The sequence below is a fragment of the Dunckerocampus dactyliophorus genome, chromosome 2, assembly GCF_027744805.1.
Source record: "Dunckerocampus dactyliophorus isolate RoL2022-P2 chromosome 2, RoL_Ddac_1.1, whole genome shotgun sequence".
NCBI lineage: Eukaryota > Metazoa > Chordata > Actinopteri > Syngnathiformes > Syngnathidae > Dunckerocampus > Dunckerocampus dactyliophorus.
In genome coordinates, this window is record NC_072820.1 from 50,687,080 (window position 1) to 50,703,030 (window position 15,951).

Below are 15,951 nucleotides of genomic sequence, written 5' to 3' on the forward strand. Positions count from 1 at the left end.
CATTCACCACGAGGGCCAAGATCTTAGTTCAAGATCTTTGGAAGGAACAAATAGGCTGGGATGACCCAATCCAGCCACAGAGCCTTCGGGACCGATGGTTAGCCTGGGAACAGGAGATTCCTGACCTTATAAAGATTGAACTTCCCAGATGCTACGCACCACCATGCGTGGATTCTTCCACGTCAAACAACGACCTTCATATCTTCTGTGACGCTTCTGAGAGAGCCTACGGGTCTGTTGCTTATCTACGCACAGAAGACCTCCATAAAGGAGTCCATGTTTCCTTCGTTCTGGCTAGATCCCGTGTGTCGCCAAAGAAGCAACTATCCATGCCACGGTTAGAGCTAAGTGCTGCACTCACTGGTGCTCAACTAGTCCGTGTCCTTCAAACCGAGCTCACCATAGCCATCGGAAAGGTCATCCTCTGGTCAGACTCCACCACTGCTCTCCACTGGATCAGGTCAGAATCTTGCCAATACAAGGTCTTTGTGGGAACACGTGTGGCTGAGATCCAGAATCTTACCGACGTGAGCAACTGGAGGTATGTGGATGGTGCAAACAACCCAGCCGATGACATCACTCGGGGCAAGACCTTTAAGGAGCTCGCCAGACCACACCGTTGGCACCAAGGCCCTGACTTCCTGCGCCACACTGAGGACCGTTGGCCAACCAGTCCGACAGCCTGTCCGGAGTCACATGATGTTGAGCTGAGGAAAGCTTCATTCTGTGGAAATGTGACAGTTAGTACTTGCCCACAACTACCTGATGTTAGCCTGTTCTCCACATGGAAGGACCTAATACAGGCTACAGTGCAATCCCTTCATGGGGCGGCTGATCCGGATCCCATCACGTCTAACATTCTATTGATGGGACGTTATGATGCCTCACTACCTCAAGCCGTTTATGACACAAGGGACAGTCTTGGGAGTCGTCGATGGAGACATAGTCAAGTTCTCGTTGATCACTTCTGGTCCAGATTCATCAGCGAAGAGAGAGACAGAAGTGGCAGAAAGATGGGAAGTACATCTCACCCAACCAAGTGGTGCTCATTGTGGATCCTCAGCTCCCGCGAGCTTCATGGCCTGTTGGGAAGGTGACATCTACTTACCCTGGAGCTGATGGCCGAATCCGGACTGCTGCTGTTAAGGTCAAAGATCGGACCTATATTCGACCAGTAGCACGCATGGTTCAGCTTCCCAAGATTGAAGAAGAAGAAAGGGACACACCCTCTTGAATAGACTTTCTACCTTGGATTCGACTGTCTATGCAGACAAGTGGGGGCGGCTGTGTTAGAAAGCCCATAATTTACCATGTTTTGTGTTGTTTATGCTTCACTGGTAATGTTTAGATTTGGCCGTTGTTTTGTCCCACTGTGTTCGGCCGTCAGTGAACGCACCGCAGTAGTGTGATGTTGCATCAGTTAAAAACGTCTTTTTTATGACTTCTCCGACACTGTACAGGCAGATGTACCTTTCCTCTCCTTCCTTGCGCTTCATCCTTGTTTTCCCAAGTTAATGCTGTGCGTGAATGCATAAAGGTGAGGTTTAATTCAGTTGTTAGATCTGTGTGAGCTCTATTGTACACTTTTGTTCTGTGTAACTCTTGTGTTCATTAATGCTAACATTAGCATTCAAGCTAACTGTATAGTGATTTATTATATTAATAAGCATCATATTGACCCTCATTTCCTTATTGAGTTCTGTATTTGATGTGCCTTTGGCTAATCATTATGTTTATGTGTAATATTAGTTACATTCATTTACTGTTTATTTATTCAGTGACAATTTGTATTCTTTGTATATTGTTACAGTACCACAGCATAAAGCCTTATAAAGACCACAGTTTACCAGTGCTTGCTGCCGCTTATTGACCAAATCCACCAAACAGAGGACAACTTGCCGTGTTCTTTGACTTGAACACACATCTATACCTTTGACCGCTCCAAACCAGTGCATCCTTGGAGACATCTCAACACCCTGAGAACCCTCTCCGTTTCATGCACTGCTTCCCAGCAAAGGAGTTCATTCAGTTGCATTGGCAATGACAGCCCGTGTCCACCGGAGGGAGCCTCCCTCTGAGAGCTATTTAGCTTCCTGTGCAGAAGTACTGAACTGTAGCGACTGGAGTGACATCCGGATGGTTGACGTAGATATCAGTCCAAAATATCACAGCACATTTCACTGTCGGTAACAACTTTGCAAAGGCCATTCATTAGGTTTGCCGTTGATCGCTGCGATACAGGAGGACGGTGCGGGATACTTACTTGCCATGTCGCGCTTCAGTGGAGAGGTGGCGAGGTATCGGCGCTTCCATCAGGCTGCAGCCGAACACGTCAATATCAGCGTTTTGGCTGCGATGCTGTGCTTCGTTGGTATCGTTCAGTACGGCTCCCGGCGACGCTGGATAGGAATAAGATCAATACGGCCACCAGAAGCCGTATCAGACCCACCTTGCTGGTTTTAGATGAGGTTCTGCTCTAATGTAGTGCCAATGTAGTCGAGATGTGAGTAGTAAGATGACGTCTCTGTGGCTTCAGCGGCTTGCACGGGCGGGTGCGACGTATGAGCTATCCAGATATATAATACAGATCAGTGCAGGGGAAGCGTGACACTGGCTTGTGTGGGGCGTGTCAGGAAGAGCAGTCAATAGAACGTGATTCTGAGGTGCAGGAAGTATGATACACAAAGGGATGTGATGATGAGGAAGCTGATGGGAGTGGGAATGGACGCAACAACACTAAAGCATGACTGAACATGGATGAAAAGACACATCAGAGGAAGTTGTTTAACTGTTTAAGGAGCACAGTCTAGTTTAACGGGGTGTGTGTGAAGGAATGCACCAAAGTGATTGATGCCACACACCGTTAAAAACGAACACGAAGAAGAATACTTTGCTTGTTTTTTCCCTCCTATTTCTCCCCGTTGTTTGTAAATGCATACTACGTATGTGCATACATTTATGAATGTATAAACAGTACATACAAATACGTATAAATGGCCAAGTACTCAACCTACGGATACACACTCCGGTCCAGTAGATGGCGGTATGCACCTCAAATGTTGGTTGCGACCCGCCATAAAGAAGACGAAAATTGCGCATGCGTACTACTGGGTAAAACGGCACTGGCGCGCGTGCTTGCTAGCTGCTAACAAAGAGATCAACACATCGCTAAGCAGCGCTCAAGTGAGTGTTTGAAAATGTTTGAAGTACAAATGTTGAGAGATTTGGTGAATCAGCGACTAACTACGGCAGTTGAAGAAATATTTGTAGTGTTGGAAAGAACGATAGCAGAGTACGAGGAGGAACTTTCTCGAACCAAAGAGGAGAACGAGCGACAGCGTCAGATACTGGACGCTGTTTTCAAGAAGCCTCGAGTTGTGTTATACAGAGAAGGTTTGTCCACTTTTATCATTATTATTACATTATTCCTAAACGGCCCGTCGCCAACAATATTAGTTTATTTTTGTTTGTTTGATGCTTTCAAAAATAATACTTCGCCCGTGTCAGTGTCTCCTCGTGCATGCCCTTCATTGCTACTTGTTTTGTGTTCCACTATTTCAATTACTAACACCACAGGATGTGTTTTATATACTGGAGGGAGTGACCACTCTCAGGAAAACAGTGCCCCCTGTCATTTTGGTATAGAATTGCAAGTCACAGACGACGGCTGAATCCCAGTTTCACTCTGTCCGTACGCAATACGTACCGGAAACGCAGTCGGTTCTGCGCATTGGAGTGGAGCCCATTAGTCCTCAGAAACATCTCTCAATGGCACACACCACCAAATAGATAATATGGCGGGGGTGGTTAAATATTAGGTTTTTCAAAAAGTTACACAATTTAAACAATTACATTTATGAAGGAGTAATTCTTTTAGTAAGTAATTAAAAAAGTCAGTAATTTGCCCAACACTGACTAACAATAAGGCCATTTGAAGCCATTGTGGCAAAATGAGTGTCCTGCCTGGCTGTAACCAGCCAAGGTGCTGTTGATTCACAACTATTCCATAGCGTGTTTGTCTTTTTATGTCCAACAGATGTCGGTGCAGAACATCTTCTACCTGATGAGGAGGAGCCACAGCCCCCCCACGTTAAAGAGGAAGAGAATGATCACAGCATCAGTCAGGAGAAAGAGCACCTTGAAGGACTGGAGGAGTTTCCAGGGATTGGTGTCCCTGTGAAGACTGAAGATGATGAAGACAAAGGTGAACTTGAGGAGAAGAGGGGGGAGGAGCCTTCAAGCAGCCGCTCAACTCAACACATGACAACAGAAGCTGATGGAGACCACTGTGGAGGATCACAAGCAGACAACCGATTAGCTCCACTATCAGATGATGACAACACAACGTCACACTCTGCTGACACTAATGATGAAGGTGCTCAAGCTGATATGACATGTCACACTGACAACACACCCTTTAAATGCTGCCACTGTGACAAAGTGTTTAAATACCGTAGTTATATGAAAAGACACATGAGATTACACACAGGAGAGAAACCATTCATATGCTTATTGTGTAATACAGGATTTACTTCAAAGCTTCAATTGGTAAGACACATGAGAACGCACACTGGTGAGAAACCTTTTAACTGTTCAGTGTGTGGTAAGGGTTTTGGACATCATGGATATTTGAAAACACACATGAGAATACACACTGGTGAGAAACCTTTTACCTGTTCGGTGTGTGGTAAGGGTTTTAGACAAAGGTGTAGTGTGAAAAGACACATGACGATACACACTGGTGAGAAACCTTTTACCTGTACAGTGTGTTTTAAGGGTTTTGGACGTAATGGACATTTGAAAACACACATGAGTAAACACACTGGGGAGAAACCCTTTTCCTGTTCAGTGTGTGGTAAGGGTTTTGTATATAATCAACATTTGAAAACACACATGAGAAAACACACTGGTGAGAAACCTTTTACCTGTTCAGTGTGTGGTAAGGCTTTTGTACAAAATGAACATTTGAAAACCCACATGGCAATACACACTGGTGAGAATCCTTTTACTTGTTCAGTGTGTGGTAAGGGTTTTGGATATAATCAACATTTGAAAACACACATGAGAAAACACACTGGTGAGAAACCTTTTACCTGTTCAGTGTGTGGTAAGGGTTTTGGACTTAATGGATATTTGAGAAAGCACATGAGAACACACACTGGTGAGAAACCTTTTACCTGTTCAGTGTGTGGTAAGGGTTTTGGATATAATCAACATTTGAAAACACACATGAGAACACACACTGGTGAGAAACCTTTTACCTGTTCAGTGTGTGGGAAGGCTTTTGGATATAATCAACATTTGAAATCACACATGAGAATACACACTGGTGAGAAACCTTTTACCTGTTCAGTGTGTGGTAAGGCTTTTGGACGTAGTCAACCATTGAGAAACCACATGAGAATACACACTGGTAAAGTGTTGAGTTGCAGTGTGTGTGCTGAAGGATTCTCTTATCAGTTCCAGCTTAACAATCACAAGTGTGTTGGTGAGACCAGCAGCAGTAAATGAAGAAGCAGGATGTGAAAAAAGCTGTCAAGACTTGGGTAATTTTGACTTTCTAGAAAGAAGAAACCTTTTACATGTTCAGTGTCTGATTTTGGTTTTGCACAAAATCGATATTTGAAAATACACAATGGAGAAAACCGTTTTACCTTTATCTGTTCAGTGTGTGGTTAAAGTTTTGCAAGACATGTGCCCAACAATACGGTATGTCTTATATGTGTGTTAAATAAAGAAATAGCAGCCATAACTGAGACTGTGTCCAATAATACGATGTGTCTTATATGCGTGTTAAATACAGAAATAGCAGCCATAACTGAGACTGTGTCCAATAATACGATGTGTCTTATATGTGTGTAAAATACAGAAATAGCAGCCATAACTGAGACTGTGCCCAATAATACGATGTCTCTTATATGTGTTAAATACAGAAATAGCAGTCATAACTGAGACTGTGCCCAATAATACAGTGTGTCTTATATGTGTTAAATACAGAAATAGCAGTCATAACTGAGACTGTGCCCAAAAATATAGTGTGTCTTATATGCGTGTTAAATACAGAAATAGCAGCCATAACTGAGACTGTGCCCAATAATACGGTGTGTCTTATATGTGTGTTAAATAAAGAAAATAGCAGCCATAACTGAGGCTGTGCCCAATAATACGATGTGTCTTATATGCGTGTTAAATACAGAAATAGCAGCCATAACTGAGACTGTGTCCAATAATATGGTGTGTCTTATATGTGTGTTAAATAAAGAAAATAGCAGCCATAACTGAGGCTGTGCCCAATAATACGATGTGTCTTATATGCGTGTTAAATACAGAAATAGCAGCCATAACTGAGACTGTGTCCAATAATACGATGTGTCTTATATGCGTGTTAAATACAGAAATAGCAGTCATAACTGAGACTGTGTCCAATAATACGATGTGTCTTATATGCGTGTTAAATACAGAAATAGCAGCCATAACTGAGACTGTGCCCAATAATACGGTGTGTCTTATATGTGTTAAATACAGAAATAGCAGTCATAACTGAGACTGTGCCCAATAATACGGTGTGTCTTATATGTGTTAAATACAGAAATAGCAGTCATAACTGAGACTGTGCCCAATAATATGGTGTGTCTTATATGCGTGTTAAATACAGAAATAGCAGCCATAACTGAGACTGTGCCCAATAATACGGTGTGTCTTATATGTGTGTTAAATAAAGAAAATAGCAGCCATAACTGAGACTGTGTCCAATAATACGATGTGTCATATATGCGTGTTAAATACAGAAATAGCAGCCATAACTGAGACTGTGCCCAATAATACGGTGTGTCTTATATGTGTGTTAAATACAGAAATAGCCATAACTGAGACTGTGCCCAATAATACGGTGTGTCTTATATGTGTTAAATACAGAAATAGCAGTCATAACTGAGACTGTGCCTAATAATATGGTGTGTCTTATATGCGTGTTAAATACAGAAATAGCAGCCATAACTGAGACTGTGCCCAATAATATGGTGTATCTTATATGCGTGTTAAATACAGAAATAGCAGCCATAACTGAGACTGTGTCCAATAATACGATGTGTCTTATATGTGTGTAAAATACAGAAATAGCAGCCATAACTGAGACTGTGCCCAATAATACGATGTCTCTTATATGTGTTAAATACAGAAATAGCAGTCATAACTGAGACTGTGCCCAATAATACAGTGTGTCTTATATGTGTTAAATACAGAAATAGCAGTCATAACTGAGACTGTGCCCAAAAATATAGTGTGTCTTATATGCGTGTTAAATACAGAAATAGCAGCCATAACTGAGACTGTGCCCAATAATACATGTGTGTCTTATATGCGTGTTAAATACAGAAATAGCAGCCATAACTGAGACTGTGCCCAATAATACGGTGTGTCTTATATGTGTTAAATACAGAAATAGCAGTCATAACTGAGACTGTGCCCAATAATACGGTGTGTCTTATATGTGTTAAATACAGAAATAGCAGTCATAACTGAGACTGTGCCCAATAATATGGTGTGTCTTATATGCGTGTTAAATACAGAAATAGCAGCCATAACTGAGACTGTGCCCAATAATACGGTGTGTCTTATATGTGTGTTAAATAAAGAAAATAGCAGCCATAACTGAGACTGTGTCCAATAATACGATGTGTCTTATATGCGTGTTAAATACAGAAATAGCAGCCATAACTGAGACTGTGCCCAATAATACGGTGTGTCTTATATGCGTGTTAAATACAGAAATAGCAGCCATAACTGAGACTGTGCCCAATAATATGGTGTGTCTTATATGCGTGTTAAATACAGAAATAGCAGCCATAACTGAGACTGTGCCCAATAATACGATGTGTCTTATATGTGTGTTAAATACAGAAATACCAGCCATAACTGAGACTGTGCCCAATAATACGATGTGTCTTATATGTGTTAAATACAGAAATAGCAGCCATAACTGAGACTGTGCCCAATAATACGGTGTGTCTTATATGTGTTAAATACAGAAATAGCAGCCATAACTGAGACTGTGCCCAATAATACGATGTGTCTTATATGTGTTAAATACAGAAATAGCAGCCATAACTGAGACTGTGCCCAATAATAAGGTGTGTCTTATATGCGTGTTAAATACAGAAATAGCAGCCATAACTGAGACTGTGCCCAATAATACGGTGTGTCGTATATGTGTTAAATACAGAAATAGCAGTCATAACTGAGACTGTGCCCAATAATACGATGTGTCTTATATGTGTGTTAAATACAGAAATAGCAGCCATAACTGAGACTGTGCCCAATAATACGATGTGTCTTATATGTGTGTTAAATACAGAAATAGCAGCCATAACTGAGACTGTGCCCAATAATACAGTGTGTCTTATATGTGTGTTAAATACAGAAATAGCAGCCATAACTGAGACTGTGCCCAATAATACGATGTGTCTTATATGTGTTAAATACAGAAATAGCAGCCATAACTGAGACTGTGCCCAATAATACGATGTGTCTTATATGTGTGTTAAATACAGAAATAGCAGCCATAAATGAGACTGTGCCCAATAATACGATGTGTCTTATATGTGTTAAATACAGAAATAGCAGCCATAACTGAGACTGTGCCCAATAATACGATGTGTCTTATATGTGTGTTAAATCCAGAAATAGCAGCCATAACTGAAACTGCCCAATAATACGGTGTGTCTTATATGTTAAATACAGAAATAGCAGCCATAACTGAGACTGTGCCCAATAATACGGTGTGTCTTATGGTCGTGAAAATACGGTATTTCAACTTAATTCTAAAGTAATCTTTTCTTCTTGTAATATTTTGACTTTATTGCCATATTTTGATTTGATTTCCATCATATAACTTTTTCCCCCAACCTAATTTTTCAAACCTACAATTTAAAAAAAAGTCACTAACCCCAGGCTTAGTGTAACGAACCAATAGGAGGAGGGTGTTGGCACACCAATTCCGCCCACTCTTACTGTATTTAAGGCCTAAGCTACCAGCACTTATTAGTTCGCTGACGAAGCTCTTCGGATGAGGAGCGAAACGTCCGACACCTTCTTCACAGAAGTACAGATGACGTCTCAAGAAGCCTTTTCCTCGATGGACAACTCCTGTACGACTGAGAGCCTACACAGACGCACTACATTTATTATGGTTCGGTATAAAAATTAACACGAATTAACAAAAATTCCATTGAAACAGAGTAAATTTACTAGACCCAAATCTCAAAATGTCCCTCCAGTTTAAGGTTTTTTCCTACCTCTATGGTGTGAAATTACAATGCATAACAAGTCAATTTCAGTGTTCACAAGGTATTTGTTATGATAAGGATCTACGTAGTATCAAAGTTAAATGCTAGCATACCTTTAGAAGATGATCAGGAAAGTCAAATATTGTTGGAACTGCATTTGTCATAATCTAACAGTCAAAGACAACATCAGGTCGGCACTAGACAATCTTGGACTACAAGATCTGGATTTGGATGCATGTGCTGTTTCAGACCAGTGGCGTAACAAGCTTTTCCAGATCATTGAGGAGTATAAGTCAATCTTTTCACGGAACAAGATGGACTGTGGGGAAGCATCTGACTTTGTGCACAGGATACATCTCGTGGATGAGAGGCCATTTCGCCTGCCTTACCGAAGAGTGCCACCAAGTCATTATGAGAAGCTAAGAACAGCTCTTAATGAGATGGAGGAAAAAGGCATCATCCGTAAATCCACCAGTGAGTATGCTTCGCCCTTAGTTCTTGTGTGGTAGAAAAATGGAGATTTGCGTATTTGTACGGACTTCAGGTGGCTCAATGCAAGGACACTGCGGGACACGCACCCACTGCCTCACCAGGCTGATGCTCTCGCTGCACTTGGTGGAAATGTCCTCTTCTCCACTATGGACCTCACTTCAGGGTTCTACAATATACCCTTGTTTAAAGAACACAAGAAATATACTGCTTTTTCGTCCCCCTTTGGCCTTCACGAGTACAACCGGATGCCACAAGGTCTGCCAAACAGCCCTGCTACATTCATGCGGATGATGCTTTCCATTTTTGAAAATGAAAACTTCACTAGCCTTTTGTGCAACCTTGACGACCTCATGGTCTTTGGTGCAACTGAGCAGATAACATTTGAGCAGTTGGAGCTGGTTTTTTTCCCGTTTGAAGAACCACAACCTTAAGCTCGCGCCAGAAAAGTGCCACTTTCTCCATAGATCGGTGAAGTTTCTCTGCCATGTTGTCTCTGAGTCTGGGGTGCAGACAGATCCTGGGAAGGTCAAGACGATCAGCAAGTTGCAGGTGTCTGATTTGATGGAGAGTGATGGTACCACTCCTTCTCAGAAGAAGATTCGATCTTTCTTAGGAATGGTGTTATATTATCAACATTTCATTGAGGATTGCTCCATCAAAGCTAGGCCCCTTTTCAAGCTGCTCTCAGGCCATGGGACTGATGGCAAAGCCAGGTGAGGGAAGAGGCAAGACGTGAAGCTCTCAGGTCATGCAAAACTGTCAGCACAGGACTGGACCACCGAGTGTCGCAACGCCTTTGACACCTTGAAGCATGACACACAGTGTGACATTGGCCCATCCTGACTTCGGAAAGCCTTTCATCCTTGCTGTTGATGCTTCGTTTGACGGCATTGGAGCCGTATTGTCCCACCTCCAACCCAATGAGAAAGTTGCAAGACCTGTGGCATTTGCCAGTAAAACACTGACTTGTTCGCAGTTGAACTACCCAGCTCACAGGCTTAAGTTTCTTGCTTTGAAATGGGCCATTTGTGATACGTTCTCCCACTGGCTCAAAGGAAGGCACTTTACTGCATGGTCTGACAACAACCCCCTGACCTATATTTTGACAAAGGCCAAGTTGGACGCCTGTGAGCAAAGGTGGGTTTCAAAACTTGCGGCATACGATTTGGACTTGAAATATGTCCCAGGGCCCAGGAATACAGTGGCTGATGCCTTGAGCCGTGAACCTTTTGTCCAGTCCTCTGTGAGTCAAGAGCCTTACCTGTCTTTGTTAGATGAAGTCAATGGAGTTGTGAATGAGACAGTGCAGCATGCTTTCCGTTTGACCACCAACTGTCATGTCATTCAGGCATCAGGAGGCCAAGCTGACGAAGGATTTTCCCCAGGACAAGGTCCATCTCAGTCATCTAGAGGCGTTGTTGATGCTGAGGAGGTGTCTGCCATTTTGGATGCACACCAGACTGGCGGTGTCTCTTAGCTACCTGGAGCAAGTCCGATGTCATTACAGCTGCCCGAGGAGGACCCATCTGTTGTCGTCCCTCGCAGTCATCTGCACAATCTGCAGCAGCAAGACCCTACAATAAGCACAGTCCTTTTCTATGTTCGCCGACATAAGAGGCCGTCAAGGCACGAACGAGCTGTGTGCCTCAGGTTGTTGAGGCACCGGGAAAAGTTGAAAGTTTGTGATGGGAATCTTTACAGAGTGAAAAAGGACCGTCTCATGAACCGGAAAATATTTCAGTTTGTGGTCCCAGAGTCCCTAAAGAAGCAAGTCCTGCATGGTGTTCATGACGCAGCCGGTCATCATGGCTGTTCAAGAACACTCACCCTGGCAAGTGAACGATTCTTTTGGACAGGGATGGAGAAGAACATCTTAAGGCATTGTTTTAGAATATTTTTAGAGGATCGTGTTCAGTACGTTCAGCACACAGAATGACACAGACACATCAAGGTATTTTAGCCTAAACAAGGGCGTATTTATTTAAGCATCAACACACAAGATATATGATTGCAGCGAAAAAGCCTCTTACCTACGCCAACAGAGTGGAGAGCCAACACCCGTGGAAGAGTTCGCATCAATCGGCTGGGCGTTCGATCACAACCCACAGCAGACTCCGTCTCGGTGTTTTCGCTCACCCCTCTTTATGCCAGTCTGTTCGTGCGAGCGTGAGAACGGGGTGGCCTGCCCCAAAACTCAGGCATTCGCACACAGAGTTACTGTTTTTAACAAAACAGGCGCCAGGCAACCTAGTTTGGTTATATGAGTGTCCTGTCTTCCTCAGTACATAACAAGCACCTGGTAGGCAAGGTCAGCAGATAACAATAACAAGATACAGTGGGAAGTGAATATTCAGAACAACACAAACCCTTTCTCACATTCGGATCCTGGGAAATGAATGTTCAGAACAACACAAACCCATCACCCTTTCTCACAGGCATGTTGGACACTGCCAGAGGTGCTTCTTGGGAAAGACCCCAGACCCAGAAGCCAAAGTGCCTCTTGAGAACATCCGTACTTCAGCTCCTATGGAGCTGGTGTGCATTGACTTTTGGACAGCTGGGGCTGGTGACAGGAAGTCCACTGATGTCCTTGTCGTGACTGATCATTTCTCAAAACTGGCCCTCGCCTTTCCCTGTAGAAACCAGTCAGCAAAGCAAGTAGCCCGTTGCCTGTGGGACAAGTTTTTTTGCATTTATGGGTTCCCCAAGAGAATCCATTTGGATCAAGGAGCGAACTTCAAAAGCCGGCTCATCAAGGACCTCCTTGAGATGGCAGGAATGCAGAAGTTGCATACGACACCATATCATCCGATGGGCAACGGCATAACGGAAAGATTCAACAGGACTCTTGGGGGCATGATAAGGACCCTCCCCCCCAAAGTCCAAGCCAAGATGGCCGCAAATGCTCCAGATGCTGACTTTCTGCTATAACTGCACACTGCATGAGACCACAGATAGATAGATTTCCCTTTTAGATCCTGCTCAGTAAAACAGGACGAGATCCACCCCAGTGGCATCGAGGATGCGTGGATCTCCACTATGCAGTGTGCAGTGGGAGCTGACGGCTGCACAGGCGGCTTTTGAGTGCTTGAAGGGCGGGGCGGACCTCTCAGGAGCATCCCCTGCCGCTCAGTGACAACACACCAACTGCACAACAACACATACTTTCACTTTGAAATCCCCAAATACCAGAAAACTCTCAAACGATGCCAGAAAAAGTAGCGAGATTGACGCACGGAGAAAGGCGAGGCTCACAGGAGTGAGAACAGCTTAAATCCAGTCGATATTGATGTGAACAATATGTTTGTTTTTGATATTGATATGAAAAGAAATATTGACATTGTAATAATATGGATGTGTGGCCCAGCTCTAGTGTACTGTACATCTATCCTGTACACGTTGATGAATATGCTTTCTTTCTAACTTGTGTGTACAATCAAACAGTATAGCAAACCTTTCCCCACATCAATCAACACATCACATCACTCATTTAATGATCATTCAGTCATGATGCTATGTTGTCACTTTATTGTCTTCCTAAGTTGACTTCATGATGCCTGACCTGCACACCCACAGTGTTTGTCTGACCTTGGGAATCACTACATAGGCACATCATCACTCATGGAAAGGTGTTGTTTTATTTGTGGGATCTCTTTTGCACATAGAAAGGCCTATTAAAACATGGAAAAACCTGTAAAAAGTGCCACAGGTTTAAGAATGCAAAAGCAAATGTACACTTACAGTATATGCTGAATGATTTAGGAGTATTTACTCTGCCAAATGCACTCCTTATTTTGCCGGATTGACTATTTTGCCATGGACTAACCTTCTTTTGAAACAAGCAGACAGTTCCAGACCAGAAGCAACCCAGTTAGCAACTTACCACCAACCATCAAAACTTTTGCCGGGAAAAAGGCTGGACCTTCTGACTCTTTTCTGCCTTTCATGTCCCCCATTGGGTGGCTCCACTGATCTGTATAATAAATCTGGATAGCCCATCGGTCAATGACTTGTGAAGCCACGCGGCCGCCATATTGCCACTCACAAGAAACACTTGTCACACAATGACTTATGTGAGAACTTGTGAGTTGTTAGTTTGTTAGCCACTCACACTAAATGCAAGGTTAGTCTTCACACTAACCTCGCACAACAGGTGTGCTTGAGCTTAGTCATAAGGACTCTATGATCATTTTTAAACATTCTGTGGATATCATACCATACCTGAGTCATAAGGGCTTTACATGGGGGGCCGTGGGGGCTATGTAAACAAACAACCACCACTAGACTGCTAAATCATTTGCGGTATGCGGATATGCAGTTCAAATGAAAATCTCTTTCTAGAGGAGTAAAACTATCATTGCTATAGGGGAGTGCTGAGCCAGGGGGCACAGTAGAATTTTGTCCCAAAGGCAATGAGAATTGGAAGGGAAAAGTACATTTAATATAGCCAAAAGATAGAGAATAACGTATCAAATGGTTTTTAAGGGACGAAGGTTGCGTTACTTGAAGGAATGGGAGAATCTCCCCGCTTTTTAATGTAAAATATAGATGTTCTGTTAGCCTCTTCATCTGCTTTGTACACTATGTACGCTGTGCCAATGTAGTCTGCTACGTACGACATGTGAGTGCTAAGATGGCGTCTCTGTGGCTTCAGCGGCTTGCACGGGCGCGTGCGGCGTATGAGCTATCCAGATAAATAATACAGATTAGTGGTTGTAGCACACAAACGTGACTCACTTCATGACAGTAAGCCAACATGTGATGGGAATAACTTCGTATCGATGATAAGAACATTTACAAGAAGAAAGATGAAATAGTTGGAACAGTTGGAGATAAAAAAAATATAGCTGAAATTCCACAAGAATAAACTCGTAACATTTTGAAGAAAAATAACGTCACAATATTATGAGGACAAAAATAACCTCATTTTAGTAGCGTAAAGTTGAAATATTAAAGAAAGAAGTTGTTTTTAAAGTCGGAATAGGATGAAAAAGAAACAACAAATAAAGGTAGAAAAAGTTACAATGTTGCTTTAATGACGAAAACGTACAATGGATGGATGGATGAAGATGAAATAGTAGGAAAATAAACAAAAACAGCACAAATGAAAACATGTTACGACAACAAAGTTTAGTCTTGTACAAATGGCATTTTTTTATTTTTAATTTTCCTACTATTTCGTCTTCATTCTTTTCAATTTTCTTCATTAGAACGACATCGTAGCTTTTTCCACAACCTCATTTTGCAAACATGACAACTTCATTTGTTGTTTTGTTTGCTTCTCATAATAAAACAACTTGAAAAAAAGAACACTTTTCATTCATACTTCAACTTCATGCTACTAAAATAATATTTCCTCATGATATTAGAAGTTGATTCTCTTTAAATTGCAACTTTTTTCTCGTGAGAAGACTTTTTTTTCTCTGAATATTAAAAATAATATTTAAGAGAGTTTAAATATTACATAACAATAATCAAGCAACAATGACAAATAACAAAAAACAACCCCCCCCAAAAAAATCCATCTACCATAAAAGTAATGTAAAGTTGGCGTACATTTACTTTACAATTCCATATGTCAGTTGCGTTACAAAAACCTTCCTTATAACGGATGAAACATGGACATCTCATCTCGAATAGTCAAAGTTCATTTCTCCATTTCAGTCATCTGTTTCAGGGCTGTTGTCTATCATTTTATATCAGCTTGGGGATTAAGTCCAAATATTATGGGAATAAAGTCATAATATTATGAGAATAAAAGTTATAATATTATGGAGATACATTCCAAATATTATGGGAATAAAAATTATAATATTATGGAGATAAAGTCAAAATATTATGGGTATAAAAGTCATAATATTACGGACATGATGTCATGTTCTGTGTGCTGCTCTGCTGCCCTCTGCCGTTCATGTTTTGCAGCACATCCCTGAACCTGCCCTAATTGGTCACACCTGCAGCTCATTACTGACTGCCTTCTTAAAACCCTGGTCACACCGCCCGAACTTTGCTGTAGCGTCCCTGGAGCGGTGAAAAAAATTCATCACCGCTCGTAACGGCGCACCGCCGTTTAACAGAAGTTGGCCCCCGTTAAGGCAACGCCGTATCCGCTCGGCCATCGCTGATGGTCCCTCCTACCGCTCCGAAAGTTTTGGGCTGCACAAAATATTCCCAG

General features: G+C 42.3%; 1 protein-coding gene across 1 annotated transcript; it reads left to right on the forward strand.

Moving 5' to 3' along the window:
• Positions 1 to 2,749: 2,749 nt before the first annotated feature.
• On the forward strand, positions 2,750 to 6,139 carry LOC129177409 (gastrula zinc finger protein XlCGF57.1-like). The gene is made up of 2 exons (XM_054768516.1): positions 2,750 to 3,393; positions 4,037 to 6,139. The coding sequence occupies exons 1-2, from the start codon at positions 3,198 to 3,200 to the stop codon at positions 5,509 to 5,511; spliced, it is 1,671 nt and encodes a 556-aa protein (XP_054624491.1). The 5' UTR covers positions 2,750 to 3,197; the 3' UTR covers positions 5,512 to 6,139.
• Positions 6,140 to 15,951: the final 9,812 nt, after the last annotated feature.

Bases quoted from the DNA above. Each gene is read 5' to 3' on its own strand.
- LOC129177409 (XM_054768516.1), top strand. From the start codon at position 3,198: ATGTTTGAAGTACAAATGTTGAGAGATTTGGTGAATCAGCGACTAACT. The intron at 3,394-4,036 runs GTTTGTCCACTT...TATGTCCAACAG, and splicing joins AGTTGTGTTATACAGAGAAG to ATGTCGGTGCAGAACATCTT.